The 14524-nt window shown below is 44.1% G+C and overlaps 1 protein-coding gene and 1 pseudogene across 6 annotated transcripts in view; both read left to right on the top strand.

Annotated features, from left to right (window-relative positions):
• The window catches only part of B4GALT4 (beta-1,4-galactosyltransferase 4), a 40190-nt gene that overhangs the window by 12861 nt on the left and 12805 nt on the right, over positions 1-14524 (top strand). For 5 of the 6 annotated variants that reach the window (XM_059064759.2, XM_067034551.1, XM_067034547.1 and 2 more), the window contains exons 3-6: positions 1214-1446; positions 3804-3991; positions 9775-9897; positions 12043-12147. In XM_059064759.2, coding sequence (XP_058920742.1) covers positions 1214-1446; positions 3804-3991; positions 9775-9897; positions 12043-12147 — 649 coding nt within the window. The remainder of the gene's footprint in view (positions 1-1213; positions 1447-3803; positions 3992-9774; positions 9898-12042; positions 12148-14524) is intronic. The other variant, XR_010840777.1, reaches the window with a different exon arrangement.
• Positions 12413-13031, top strand: LOC131757368 (glycine cleavage system H protein, mitochondrial-like; annotated as a pseudogene).

Here is a 14524-nt window from a genome sequence, read left to right on the forward strand (position 1 = left end):
TCAGTTATTTGCTTTTGGTGCTGTTGGGCAGAGTCCGTCAGCCATGCTGTGGACAGTAGAGCCTGGTCTAAGGAGCCATGGACAGGGTAGGAGATGGTCACATGGAGCAAGGCACAGTGACATACATCGGAAAGGTGGGTGACTGCTTTGCTCAGAAGAAGATAGCTCAGTTTGCAAGTATCTTGAACACTGTATGTGGAGTTTTTCTTGTTTTAGTTTTTTTTTTTTCAGCCACGCTGCGTGGCATGTGGGGCCTTCGTTCCCCGACCAGGGATGGAACCCGTGCCCGCTGCAGTGGAAGCACGGAGTCCTAACCACTGGACGCCAGGGAGGTCCCGAGTTGTAAAAAGCGTGTTCCCTAACCAGAGCTCTGCCTCCTCTCCTACCAGTCAGTATTCCCTGTTCATTCGGGTCTGAGGCGGGGGTCAGTGTCTTCAGCCTTATCTTTAAAGCCTTGCACGAGATCGGTTACCATGGATGGTCTTGCGTTTCATCCAGTCAGGCTGTGTCCAGACTCACTGAGCAAATGCCCCATTGGGCATTTCGCCACGCGGAACAATGGGAGGATTCTTGCGGTGTTGCCCATACCTGTTACTGCTGAGTTAGGGAGGGAGGCTAGTTTTTCCTTTCGCTGCTTTACCTTCAGGGACTTAGAATAGCTCTCAAGAGCTTAGGGAAGGACCTTAGGGAAAAGGGCCTTGTCCATGAGCTTGATTCCATGGAATGCTCTTGATCTTTAAGAGACTTAAGCCTCCTTTGGAATTTTTTTTTTATGACAACAAAGAAAGTTGGATTGATTCATTCATTCATTCCATGGATGAGGCTTCTGTGTCTCCCCCCCACCCGCCTTTGGAATTTTGAGAAGGAAAAGAGGTTAGAGCAAATTTGAAGTTGCTCAGTCTACCCCTGACCTCTGCTCTTCACCAGGGTCCTCAAAACAGAGTGTATTTTCTACTTGTGGATGAATCATAGAGCCAGGACTGGTTACCCAGCACAAGAGAATGCTCTTATATGTCATTTGCTTGTTTTTGCAGCCAATAGCCTGAGTCATAGATTCTGTGGTTATCGTTTGTGACCAAATGAGGCTTTACAATAGTGCTCACTGTGTGCCAGGCAACTAGCACACAGTGTGTGACATGTACTAGCTCCTGTAAGCCTATCAGCCTTTGATGAGCTTGCTCCTGTTAGTTCCTGTGTCCTGTTTTTATTGTAGAAGGCCAGAACAAGCTTGTTTTCAAACCAGATCTCACTCTGGAAGAAGTACAGGCAGAAAACCCCAAGGTGCACAGAGGCCGGTATCACCCTGAGGAATGCAGGGCTTTGCAGCGGGTCGCCATCCTCATCCCTCACCGGCACAGAGAGAAGCACCTGCTGTACCTGCTACAACACCTCCACCCCTTCTTGCAGAGGCAGCAGCTGGAGTATGGCATCTATGTCATCCACCAGGTGAGTGTGTGGGCAGACCAGGCCTCTGTCTGCCACACCCTCCTCTTTGTGAGGCGCTTCGTCTGTCTTGGGTAAAAGGGCATCAGACTATCGTCAAAGGTGAGGTCTCTTATCTCATTTATCCTTGAAAGTAGTAAAGGCACTTCTTGTCCCAGAGCGTGGAATAATGGGATAAGTGCTGGGAAATTTTACTGGCTCTTAAGTGATCCTCTGGAGGAAGCCTGTTTTCTTTCGTGAAGCCTTCCATGTCAGACAATGACAGCCCAAAGATATTCCCCTGGGACTGACTTTATGTTGCCTTCTCTATTTGCTATACACTACACAATGAGATGTTGGAACTGTGCTTTATTATTGAGCCTGGCTATTCTGTGGGGATCTAGATAGAGGAGTTGACTACTGTGTGTTAATCGCCATGGAATTCTATGACTCTCTCCACCTTTCTGCCTTTAATTTTGCCGCTATCTATTATGTAGAACATTAGTTTTCACTTTTTAAAAAAAATAAATTTTATTTATTTATTTTTGGCGGTGTTGGGTCTTTGTTGCTGTGCGTGGGCTTTCTCTAGTTGCAGCGAGCGGGGGCTACTCTTCCGTGGCGGTGCGCGGGCTTCTGATTGCGGTGGCTTCTCATTGCGGAGCACGGGCTCTAGGCGTGCGGGCTTCGGTAGTTGCAGCATGCGGGCTCGGTAGTTGTGGCTCACGGGCTCTAGAGCATAGGCTCAGGAGTTGTGGTGCATGGGCTTAGTTGCTCCGCGGCATGTGGGATCTTCCCGGACCAGGGATCGAACCCATGTCCCCTGCATTGGCAGGCGGATTCTTAACCACTGCATCACCAGGGAAGCCTGTAGTTTTCACTTTTATGATTCACTTTTTTGGCTTCCAAAAGCATGATTTAGTAGGAACACGGTAAGTATTAGTGTAGCCTGCTTTGAAGAGTTTAGCTCTCAGTGGAGTGGGTGATTTAAGGTACCTCTATCTGGTATTAACATTTATTGAAAGAAAAATAAGACATCAACAACTATACATGCTTATCTTTTCAAAATTGTCTGGGGCCATCCAAATAATTCCCCCTCAAATCCTTACAAATGTTCCGAATGCAAGGAAAATCATTAACTATATGCCTAATATTGCTTATAACTGGTAATATTTGTTTTAGGAAAACTTTTGACAGATCAGAGGATGCTGTTCTGCAATGTATACTTTATAATAAACTGGGGGGTCTTAAAAATCAATGTGTGTATATATATTACATCTATCCCCATTTTGTGAGGATTTGAAACAAAATTTAACTGTTATATTGGTTCATCATTATTTTTGTTTTTAACATTGTTAGTCATTCAAAGTTCTTACTCAGGATAGCAACCCCCAGTATATATTTTTATGAATAGAAAAATATGTCTGCTTTATGTTAATTCTTTTCAGGAAAGTACTGTGATGAGTTTTGAGAACTGCCTACACTTTTGTTACGATAAACTGTTTATTGAACTGGAATTTATTCTTAAGGAATTTGATCCAAATAGCCATGAAAAAATTACTACTGTAAAAAAATGTTTCATACTATAGCTTTGATTATATTACTGGTTTATTTGTCTTCTTTCCTTATCCAGTAACGAATCTTCTCTGTAAGGCCACTATGAGGATTAGTGTCTGCCATGAAGTGTTAAATCCGGGTTCTCTTACAGTGATTCCATGAGACTTTAAAGTAGCTTAGGTATATGAGCAGTAACCTTCTCTGTTTATAGGTCAGGATTTCTTGATCCTTTCTGGCAAGCTATATTTTGGGGGGAGCTTAGAGTAAATTTGTTACATGGGGTAAGATTGGGATTAGCTAAGAGCTGAACAGTGAAGCAGTGATTCTACTTGGCATGACTGGTATGTAAGAAAGGTTTTGTGGTTTTACATGGAATAAATAAAGGTATGTTTAAAATTTTTTTAGAGTTATCTTTATTAGTATTTTAAAACTATGTTTTTTTAAAATTGTTGTAAAATACACATAACAAAATTTACCATCTTAACCATTTTTATTGTAGAGTTCAGTAAGGTTAAGTTTGTTCACATTATTGTGCAGATAATCTCAACTAATCTTTCATCTTGCAAAACTGAAACTCCAAACCTATTAAACAACAACTCTTCATTTCAAGGTGTTTTTAGTTATGGAATACAAGTATGTATGAAGCATAAAGAAAAACACAAAGGACCTGTTATTGTTATTGCATCTACTGTGTCAGATTTTCATGTCATATGTGTACTCTTGTGCACTAGCAAGAATAATACCAGCTCCTGCATGTGAACTTAACAGGGGAACAGTGTGAAATCTTGTCTCAGGAGTTTTTCATGTTTTAATTTCCATATCTATAGGCTGGAAGTAAAAAGTTTAATCGCGCCAAACTCCTGAATGTGGGCTATCTAGAAGCTCTCAAGGATGAAATTTGGGACTGCTTCATATTCCATGATGTGGACCTGGTGCCCGAGAACGATTTGAACCTTTACAAGTGTGAGGATCAGCCCAGGCATCTGGTGGTTGGCAGGAACAGCACTGGGTACAGGTAAGGCGGCTCTGCTCACAGCTGCCTTAGGTCAGAAGCCTGGCCTGTTATCATCAAGGCTGTGCAGACACTGTGTCCAGGGTGTCTGCAGAAAATGAGAAATAGGAAAAATGGTCCATGATATATCACTTAAAGTTCAAAACAGGAATTAGAGAAATTCGGTTTTTTTTCCTATTAGGAAAAAAATCCACCAGCAGCCTTGGCAGAGGATCACAAAGATTAAAAGGGAGAGAAGAGGGGAGGGAAAATAGTCCAAGCTTTGCAAATGGCGGCCAGCCTCGCCTGCAGGGCCTGCCTGGTGGAACTTTTGCAAGGGCTCCCACGCTGAGTAGAACTCAAGTAACTTATCTATCTCGCCCTGCCTTCTGCCTCTAAGAGGCAACAAGAGTGTGCCTGCAGATCAGCTTTTAGGCCTTCTTTGTGAGACTGTGATGTCTCTTTCCAGACTGAGTCTGGAGGGAGACTGGAAAGGGGAATGTCCATCAAGTGGTCTGCTCAGGAGCCAGGACACCCAGGACAAGTTCCCTTCTCTCAAAGTCACTGTGGGAAGAGCCAGGCACTGTCATTTCTGTTTTCATGCCCCCCCCCGCCCCATCCCACCCTCCACCACACACACACACACACACACACACACACACAGAGGCATAGCTGCTTTTCAGCCTTATTTTGTACCAGTTCCTATTTGAGAACAACTGAGGGGAAATAGTGACCAAGAAAGTTCTCCACAAGGGAAACTATATGTTCACTTATATGTGTGCACACTTACCTTTCAGCCTCCACCAAGCCCTGCCCTTCGTGTGTGCTCACATGTGGGGTGCTTCTGCACTAGGGGCCCTGAGACCGATCTGAATGAGGCTGAGTGCCCATCCTGACAGCACTCCCTGGTGTGTACTGCTGTGAGGAGACAGGCAGCTGCAGTGGAGCTGTGTCAGCTTTGCACTTCACTTCTGCAGATTCAACTAGGAGCACGTGCTAATGAGGGGGAGAGTTTGGGGTGGGGGTGAGGCCGAGGGAGAGAGAGAACTATAACACTATAAGATAAAATGGGAGCTTCCACCAGTGTCTACTCTGGGAAGTGAGCATGAGATGCAAACCATGAATCTCTTTGTGTGTGTGTGTGTGTGTGTGTGTGTGTGTGTGTGTGTGTGTGTGTGTGTGTGTGAAATATTCTTCTTTTTATTTTTTCTCAGTCATTTAGAAAAGTAAAAACCATCCTTACTTCACAAACCATACAAAAACAGGTGGTAAGCCGATGAGGCCCGCAGGCTATAATTTGTTGGTCCCTATAATCGCATGTCAACTGGGATGACAGGATCAGATTTGCGTTTTCAGCCAGTGAGTCTGGAGTTCAAATGTGCATATGAGTCATCTGGGGATTCTGTTAAAATGCAGATTCTGTTGTGAGATTCTGTGTATCTAACCAGCTCCCAGGTGATATTTTGGCAGCAAGGTTTGATCTGTGAACCACACCTCAACTACCGAGGCTCTCAAAGATCCCAGGTTGGATCCATCCATGGAAGAGAGCCCAGATTGGAGAGCGAGGGTGAGGATGGAGGGGAGAGCTGTAACATCAGTTAGGAGTCTTTTGGGAGGTTGGCTCAGCAGCCCTTGGTTCCTGGGAGGAAGTGAGAGCTGGGAGAGAGGGAGAAGTTGAAGATGACAACAAGGTTTTGTTGGTTAGTGCTGCCTTAAGCAGAGATCCCAGTGATCTGTACAAAACTGGGTACAGAATAGTGCTAAAGAAGTTTTTGCAAACCACGAATCTCTTGATGCCTCCCTTGCTCTTGGTTTCCATGTTGCTCTTATTGTGTAGGTTTCTCACTTTGGACTGTTTAAGAGATTTCCAAGAGTAACACTTACTGCAGGCGATCTTTGCCTTAGGTACAGACTTTAAATCTAGTCCCTGTGTAAAGTGTGGGATATAAACAAATACCTAGAATAAGCCACAGTGGGTGAGAGCACACTCTTTAAGAAACACCTAGGGAAGGGCTTAAAGCTGTTGTCCAGGTAATGTGGCATCTTCATCTTGTGGAATCAGTGGGAGCTTCCCAGCAGAGTTCCAAGATGTGGAAGCAAGAGAGAACCTGGCACAGGTTTTGAGGAAAGGCGGGTAGTTCATTAGTGCTGGAGAATGAATGTCTGGGATGGTGGAGGGAGGAGACACTAGAGATGAGGGTAGGCAGGGGCCAGATTAGGCAGGCGTTGTTCAGTCTGGTAAGGAGTTTGGAGTGCCTGTGGAAGGCATTAGAGTGCTGCTGACACATGGTTACACCCAGGAATGACAGGAGAAAGGTCAGTTCAGCTGGCCTTTAGCGTATGGGATGGAGCAAGGCAGGAGAGGAGAAGATGAGGGGCAGATGCGCACTCCTGCCTCCATGCTCCAGGGGCAGTGGGGCCAGAGGGCAGGAGAAGGGTCTGGAAGAGAATCCCAGGACTTTTTCTTTTGGGGAACTTGATCATTATCTGGAGGTTTTGCTTTCTGGTCTGTGAGCCACCTCTGCACTGAAGAAAGCAGCATATCATGGCCGGGTACCTTGGTATTTTCAGAAGCGTGTTAGCCATCTGCTCCCTCATTGGTATTAAGGTGTCACTCTCTATGACACAGAATACCTGTACTTCAGACCCTTGACATGGGTGATAACTTCCTATTGCCCAGTCTTTCTAGACATCTGTGGTGAGAAATTACAATCACACAGGATTGTTTTCTCATTTGTTTGTTTTTGGAGTATGGATACACAGGATTGTATCAAGGACAGGCCTTTTGTTGGGATTCTAGATTTTATCTTTGCATTAATTAAGCTGGACCATAAGAAAATGAGTTCTTGGGCATTCCTGCTGGGAACTGATCTTGAGTAAAACTTTGGTGTGATGATCCTGAGTTTTATCAGATGCCACTCACTCTAAAAACAGCCCCTGTATGAATGTTGTTGTTTTTAACTTGCTATTGTAATTGGCGAGACATTTCTTTTATAACTAGAACTCAGGAAGCCTTTGTCTTCCTTGAGTAACTGACAGGTTTCCTAATGTAAACCAGATGGTTAAATGTGTCTCCTCTTTTGATCTGGATGCAAGAAGCTCAGAGTCAAATCCATGATGTTCTTTTAGAAGCTGAAAAGAATGTTATTTGCAGATCAGAGTTCTAATATATTTCCTATTCTAATCTTCTATCTGATTGAAGTTTTCCTCTTGTCCTGGTTTGTCATTTATGTTTTTCTACTTTATTGTATGTATCGTGTAAACTGCCTCATCTTCTGTGCTTTGGGGGAGGTTTGCATAGGTAATGTAGGAGTTGTCTTCCTCCTCCTTAGTTATTGCCTTTCCTCCTTTGGGCAAAATCCCTCTAGTTGCTGGCAGGTCCAGTTGCAGGTGGCTAAGTGTCTGCCCTCTGCTGGTAACTGTGTGTCCCTGCTCCACAGAGCTTAAATCAGCACACTATTCATTGTCACAGCTGCCCCATGAGTATGAAGGGAAGCGCAAGAAGTGTTTTCACTTTACACACATGCAGAGGGGAGAAGCTAAAGTAACTTGTCTCAACTGTCTCAGACTCTGATGAAGACAGAAATAAATCTTGTTTATCCCAGTGATTATGGGACAGTGATAAAGGTCTGTACTAGCCTGTGGGAAATTTTATTGCCAAGAATTCCTTTGGTACCTGCCTGCTTTCTACAAGGACTTTACTGTTATTTGATGACTCCATTTTTCCCCACCCTTGGGCCTTACAGTCCTTTAAAAACAAGTAAAACTGTTTCAGGGCCAATCAGCTGTTTATGCTTTTTTAGATAAGAAGAAAAACCAGAAGGAAAGGTCAATAAACATGTAGATAGTTGGCACCTAAGAGGCAACTGAGAAACTGATACTTCTTTAACCTTTCTTTCCAACTGGTCTCCTCCTGCACCTCCCACTGCAGCTAACTGGTCTCTTGGTGCTCCTCAGACAGCCTGCGCTTTTCTCCCTCTCTGCCTTTCGTCACGGAGTTCTGATCACCAGGAGTTCCCCCAGTTTTGTACCTGTCTGAATCCTCCCAGGCCCACCTGCCCTGACGTGTGGCATCTCCTTCCTCAGAACCCTGATAATGTTCACCACTCTTGTTGGGCTATCAACTGTGTGTGAGGGCAGGGCCCACTTTTTCTAGCGTTGAGCCAGCTGCTTTGCACACAGTGGATAGTCGTTACTTAATAGGTCACTGCCAAGTCATCAGTGCTGGTTCCCTCCTGGTGACCCCTTTTTGGTGCGTGGCAGGTTATGCCTGGGCAGTGGTTCCACTCAGTGTTCTGATAAAGCTGCTAGTTTTCAGGTAGTTTAGGAACCCCTTCCCAGCCAGAGTCCAGTAACCATGGCAACAAGTCACTGTAGTCAATGTCTTGGTCAGTAATAGCTGCCTTCTGAGCACTTTGTTCTTTTTGTTTGTTTTAGGTTGTTATTTTCCAGAATTTTAGGTTGGGGGTATATAAGTAAATCTGTTTCCATTGTGGGTTAAGCAGGGTCCTCCCCATCTGTACTCAGAACATAGAAACAAACAGCTGAGTTACACATTAACTTTTGGGGCTCCACCTATTAGGTGGCAAGTGTTTACATGATTATTGATCTTTCCTTTTGGTTTTTCGTATTATCTAGAAAAGCAGACATATTTTACTGGTCCTGGAATACTTTGAACTGACATTAATTAAAGTTAGAAATGCTCCATGTATATTTACATCCTCTTATTCAGTAACATCCAAGTTATTAAGCTGCCTTCATTTGCATTTCTGAATTGTTACAGTGTTCTATTCAAGGGACATCTTTATTTCTCATATTTGCTAATTTGTCTACCAATAATCCATGAGTCCTAAATGAGTGGGAAGTGCTCTCTGACCAGGACTTCTTGACCTCTTTTCTTTCCCCTTTTCCTTGTTGGTATACCCACAGCTCCACCCTTTTTACTCTCCTCTTTTCACTTACTACATTGTCTTCGGGCAGCTTTCCCTACCCTTGTGCCTTCAGGTACCACCTCTTGACAGCTTATTTCCAAAGCTATCTCTGTAGCCACTCCTCTGTATTGTACTTGGACCTTGTATCCTTTTTCCCACTGGCAAAAGCCCCAAGGGTACCTCATATTCAGTTTATCCAAACCGTAATTTGTCTTCTTCTCAAAACCTAATTATCAGTTTGTATACGCTGTTTTTGTGAGAGGCACTGTCATCTATCTAGTTGCCCAAGCTGGAAACCTCAGGGTTATTAAAGTATGTTGGGTTCTCCAGGAAACAGACTCTGAGACGGAGATTTGTATGCATATAAGTGGAGGTCTGCATAAAAAGTGTGTACAGGAGTTTTCTCCTGCTCTCCACCCCACTCCCTAAAAAAAAGTAAAAGTAAAAAAGCCACTTGTTCATGCCGAACCTGGATGCAGCCTCAGAATGCTCTTAACCCAGAGCCCTTGGCAGCCACAACTATTCACGGGATTGGCACATGAGGTGAAATCTGTCATCCAGATCTGATGTTATAGTGCACATTTACAGGTACCTCTGTAGACCTCTGCACACAAACACTAACAATAAAAGGTGGGTGGCACCTTGCTTAGTGAGCAGATGTGAGAGCTTGTCTAGACAGAGGACAGAAGGCCAGACAAGGAAGGCCAAGAACGTGGGGAGGTGGATGTCAAGCAGGAGTGGATGGGTGAAAGTGCATGGTCTTCGAAGTGTTCCTAGAATGCCCGCCCTGCAGTCCGAGACTTCTGAAGCATCTTTGGAGAACAAAAGGACTTTGCACTAACATTCTTACCATTTCTCTCCTCTCTTTCTCTCCAGGTTACGTTACAGTGGGTATTTTGGGGGTGTTACTGCCCTAAGCCGAGAGCAGTTTTTCAAGGTGAATGGATTCTCTAACAACTACTGGGGATGGGGAGGCGAAGACGATGACCTCAGACTCAGGTGAACAACAGAGACAGGTCCCCTTCACGGGGCTGTGCTAGCAGTGGTTGTGTATGGTTCCTGTGGATGCCAGGCCAGCAGGTCATGAGGCTCTGACTTGGGCTTGAAGGGTGGCAGGGGGTGGGGGTTGAGCAAGGTGACCCAAATCGCTCTTGGCCACTGGCAGTTCAGAAATGATGGAGGGTGGTCTAGTCCTAGCTAATGGGTGTCCGGGGTCCGGGAGTGTTGGTGGAGGTCTCCGTGGACTTGTCAGCAGGTATTACCTACTGAGATAGAGTCTCACCCGTGAATGGTAAGTCCCAGACCAGAGCGTTTGCAAAACTGCCACCTGAGGAAAGTGGCCAGAGGCCTGTTCTAAGCCTCTGCTTTCTCTCAGACCCCAGGCGACCCTGGTAGTTCCCAGCGTGCAGCGCAGGGAGTGCCAGCAGCCTGTGAGGAGTTGCACGCCCCGAAGCAGGCCAAGATGTCCTCTCCTTATACACGAGCCAGCCCCACACTCCGTGGGAGCAGCTGCTGGCCTGACTCCCTGGCCTGACTCAGAGCTGCTGGCATGACCCTCAGATTCTCTTGGACTCTTTTCTGCTCTGGGGGATTTAAAGGGGATATGCCTGGTCTCCCCTCTCAGCCCCCTTCCCTGAACTTGGGTTTCATGGCTAGATAGTTATGGGTATCCCTAACTCCCAGAGATAAGTAATTATTCAAGAGCCTGGGGCCAGTATCTTCAGAATTGTAACAACAAGGTCTTTCTATTAGGAGACCCCCTTTCCTCTTGTTGTTGCCTCTTAGAAAGAAAATTTCTCAGCTGGCGTTCTGAATTAATAGACGTGTGGCTGCCAGATGTTTACCATTGCTTTTCCATTGCTTCAGCATGAAGAAGCCGGCTCCATGCTGGTCTCATTCCCAGGTGTAGGCTGAGAGTCTGGAATGTTTCTGGCAGGGGGCAATGGATCTCCCTGACCAAAGGCTGCATAGGAATGGCCGTCGTGATGGGCAGTAGCACTTCATGGCCCAACCCATCAGCAGCCTGTGTGGCCGTGGCTTATGAAGTGGACAGAGGGTACCTGCTAGACTTCAGGGCAGGAATAGCAAGGGCTCAGAGTCAACTGTATCCATCATGTTCCCCAAATCCATTTCATTGCCCAGATGGGACGGTTAGTAGAATTTTACACTGAAGAGGTATCTTCACTCTCTTTTTTCCTGTTGCTCCTTGGTTTCAAGGTAAAGGGGAGCCCCAGGTTTTGCTCTCATTTGATAAGAACATCATGGCCTCCAGAGTGGTTCTTGACTAACGCTATGGATAAACCAACTGATTTGAGCATAAACATTTGCTGAAATTTCTTTACTAAATACTTTTTTACTCACCTGTGCAACAGGCACCACCCTCTTTATGCTTATATAGTACATTACAGTTTGCAAAGAATGTTCCATGTGGACGGTCTCATTTGAGCCTGTCAGATCAACTCTGTAACACCATTGCCATTTTACCGTTCGGGAAACCCAGGCCTGGAATAATGAATTGACTTACCAAGGTTGTAAATAACAAAGTCTAGATTTGAACCTAGGTTTGTGACATTTAACAGTCATTACTTTCCCTGTTAAAAGAAGGAAACACTAAATAAATTAGGGATCCTAAGAGATTTGATTTTTTTTTTTTTTTTTTTCCTTGTGGTACGCAGGCCTCTCACTGTTGTGGCCTCTCCCGTTGCGGAGCACAGGCTCCGGACGCGCAGGCTCAGGCGCCATGGCTCACGGGCCCAGCCGCTTCACGGCATGTGGGATCTTCCCGGACCGGGGCACGAACCCGTGTCCCCTGCATCGGCAGGCGGACTCTCAACCACTGCGCCACCAGGGAAGCCCCAAGACTGGATTTTTTAAAGATGTATTTTCTTAGTTGTTTCTGGAAAATGACAAAGCGTAAATTGACACTTCTTTGTACCTCAGTAGTAAATGTTAAAGGTGATTCTTCTGTGGACTTACTGCCTGAGGCCCAACATAAGAAAATTCTGGGTTTTTTTAATACCTAAATAATCAATATATGTGTATGTGCACATATATGTAAATTTTTGCAAATGATTCTTTTTTAGTTGCCTAGTGGTAGATAATTGGGATACAATTTTTTTTTAAACACCTCTGTTATTTTTCCAGGGTTGAGCTCCATAGAATGAAAATAACCCGGCCACTGCCTGAAGTGGGTAAATATACTATGATCTTCCACAAGAGAGACCAAGGCAATGAGGTGAATATAGAACGGTAAGTCCTGGATCCACGTGCCTGGCAGGCTACCTGCATAGTCACTTCTGTCAGTAGTCCTATGCCAGATTTGATCAGATAAGCCAGTTTATGTTGTTCATAGCTTTTTATTGAGGTAATTTTCAGATAGACCCAAAAGCAGAGGGAACAGTCTATTGAATTCGCATGTACACCTACCACATTCCCAGTTTCAACAGTTAACAACTCATGGCTTCTTTCTTTCTCCCATTTTCTTCTCCTCCCCCACTGGATTCTTTAGAAGCAAATGAGATATCACAGCATTTCCTGTGTAAATATTTCAATAGTATCCTTAAAAGAAGTCTTAAAAAAAGAACTGCAGAGGTGCTGCGCGGAGACCCGCTGCACCCCTGCGAACACAATGCTGTGAGCGGCGCGGAGCGTGCGGGCCATCTCTGCGCCCAGCGCGCCCTGCCCGCCACGGCCCTGGGGACTGCGGGCGGGTGCCGTCCGGGCGCTGCGCACCGGACCCGCTCTGCTGTCAGGTCGTAAATTCACAGACAAATGTGAATGGGTAACAACAGAAAATGGTGTTGGAACAGTGGGAGTCAGCAATTTTGCACAGGAAGCTTTGGGAGATGTTGTTTACTGTAGTCTGCCTGAAGTTGGGACAAAATTGAACAAACAAGAGGAATTTGTTGCTTTGGAAAGTGGGAAAGCTGCTAGTGAACTCTGTTCTCCTCTCTCAGGAGAAGTAACTAAAACTACTGAAGCTCTAGCAGAAAATCCAGGAATTGTCAACAAATCTTGTTATGAAGATGGGTTAGCTGCTCAAGATGACACTCAGTAACCCTTCAGAACTAGATGAACTAATGAGTGAAGAAGCATATGAGAAATACATAAAATCTATTGAGGAGTGAAAATGGAACCCATAAATAAACTAGTTTGAAACAACTTAATCTAACATAGTTGTCTTAAATTAGTGGTGGATAGAGTTTTTAAAAGCAACTTTTAGCAAAAGAAACTACTTGCAATGATGTTGCCTGAAGAAAATATCCCTTAACTTCCTAATGACTTCATATAAACACTATGCATCTTTTTCACAACACCCTATGATTTTTAGGCTAGTCTCCAGCTATAATATTCAGAATTCCTGAAATTATCTGTGGTAAAACTAGTTATGAAAATTATGTAATTCAAGGATAACATTGTTATTTTAACCTTATATAATATTGTAACTTGCTTACAGCCATCCCTGGATTTGGGTCAAAATACTCAATTAACTTCCCCCTGGAAATAAATGGCAGTGGAAAAAAGTTTGTTAGTTGTATAGTGTCCAATGACGAACATTACTCTCTTAATTTTGCAATATACTGTGTTTACTGGTGCTGTTTTTATATGATGAAGCAACAGCCTTACAGGAAAATAAGAAACAGTTTACTAATAAAATATTCAACTTCCTAATTAAAGAAAAAGCTGCAATACTATTATCATACCTAAAATAAAATTATCAATACTTCCTTATTGTCATCAGATGTCCAATGTTCAGATTTCCCCGATTATCTCATAAATGCTTTAATAATTTTTTTTAAACAGTTGGTTTATTCAGATCAGGATTGTAGACAAGGTCCACACATTGCATTTGAATAATTTCTCTGAAATCACTTTTAATCTGTAGGTTCCCCCTTCCCTCCTTTTTTTTTTCCCTTGTAATTTATTTGTTGAACAAACCACGTCATTTGTCTGATCGAATTTCCTACATTGTGGGTTTTGCCAGTCACATCCCTGTGCTATAACTTAATTTGTGCCTCTGCATTTCCTTATAAGCTAGGTCTTTGATCTGGAGGCTTAAACAGATTCCGGTACTATTTTGGGGCAAGAACGCTTCCTCTGTAGTGCCATGTATCTCCTTTTGTATCGCAACAAGTGGACATGATGTCTGGTCATGTTTTGGTGATGTCAGGATTGATCTGTAGGTTCACGTGTTGTTGGCCTCATTCAGTCACTGTGAGGGTCCCCATTAGTCTTCACCTAATTATTTAGCAGCCATTGGTGATCATTGCCTAAATTTATTATTCAATTAAGGATTGCAAAATTATGATGTTCTGTCAATCCTTCTGCATTTATTAGATAGATTTTTCTGCAAAGAATGATGTGCCTTCTTCAGCTGTCTGAGTACCCTGGGGTATGGTTCTTATAGAAAAGGCAGGATAAAGGGAAAGAATCAGCGTTGATTTTTTATTTCAAAATGATGAGTTGATGCTTCCTACAACCTTCTGGATGTAGTTAATATTCTTTTCGATGCTCAGATTGTCTTTGGCAAATGTTATCTTTTTCCAGCGGGCTCCCGAATCCTTCGACATACCTGCAGTCGTTTTATGAGCTTTTTTCCCTTTGCTCCGGTGTGATGAGCTGTTCT

This window comes from Kogia breviceps, chromosome 5 (genome assembly GCF_026419965.1).
Source record: "Kogia breviceps isolate mKogBre1 chromosome 5, mKogBre1 haplotype 1, whole genome shotgun sequence".
NCBI classification, from domain to species: domain Eukaryota; kingdom Metazoa; phylum Chordata; class Mammalia; order Artiodactyla; family Physeteridae; genus Kogia; species Kogia breviceps.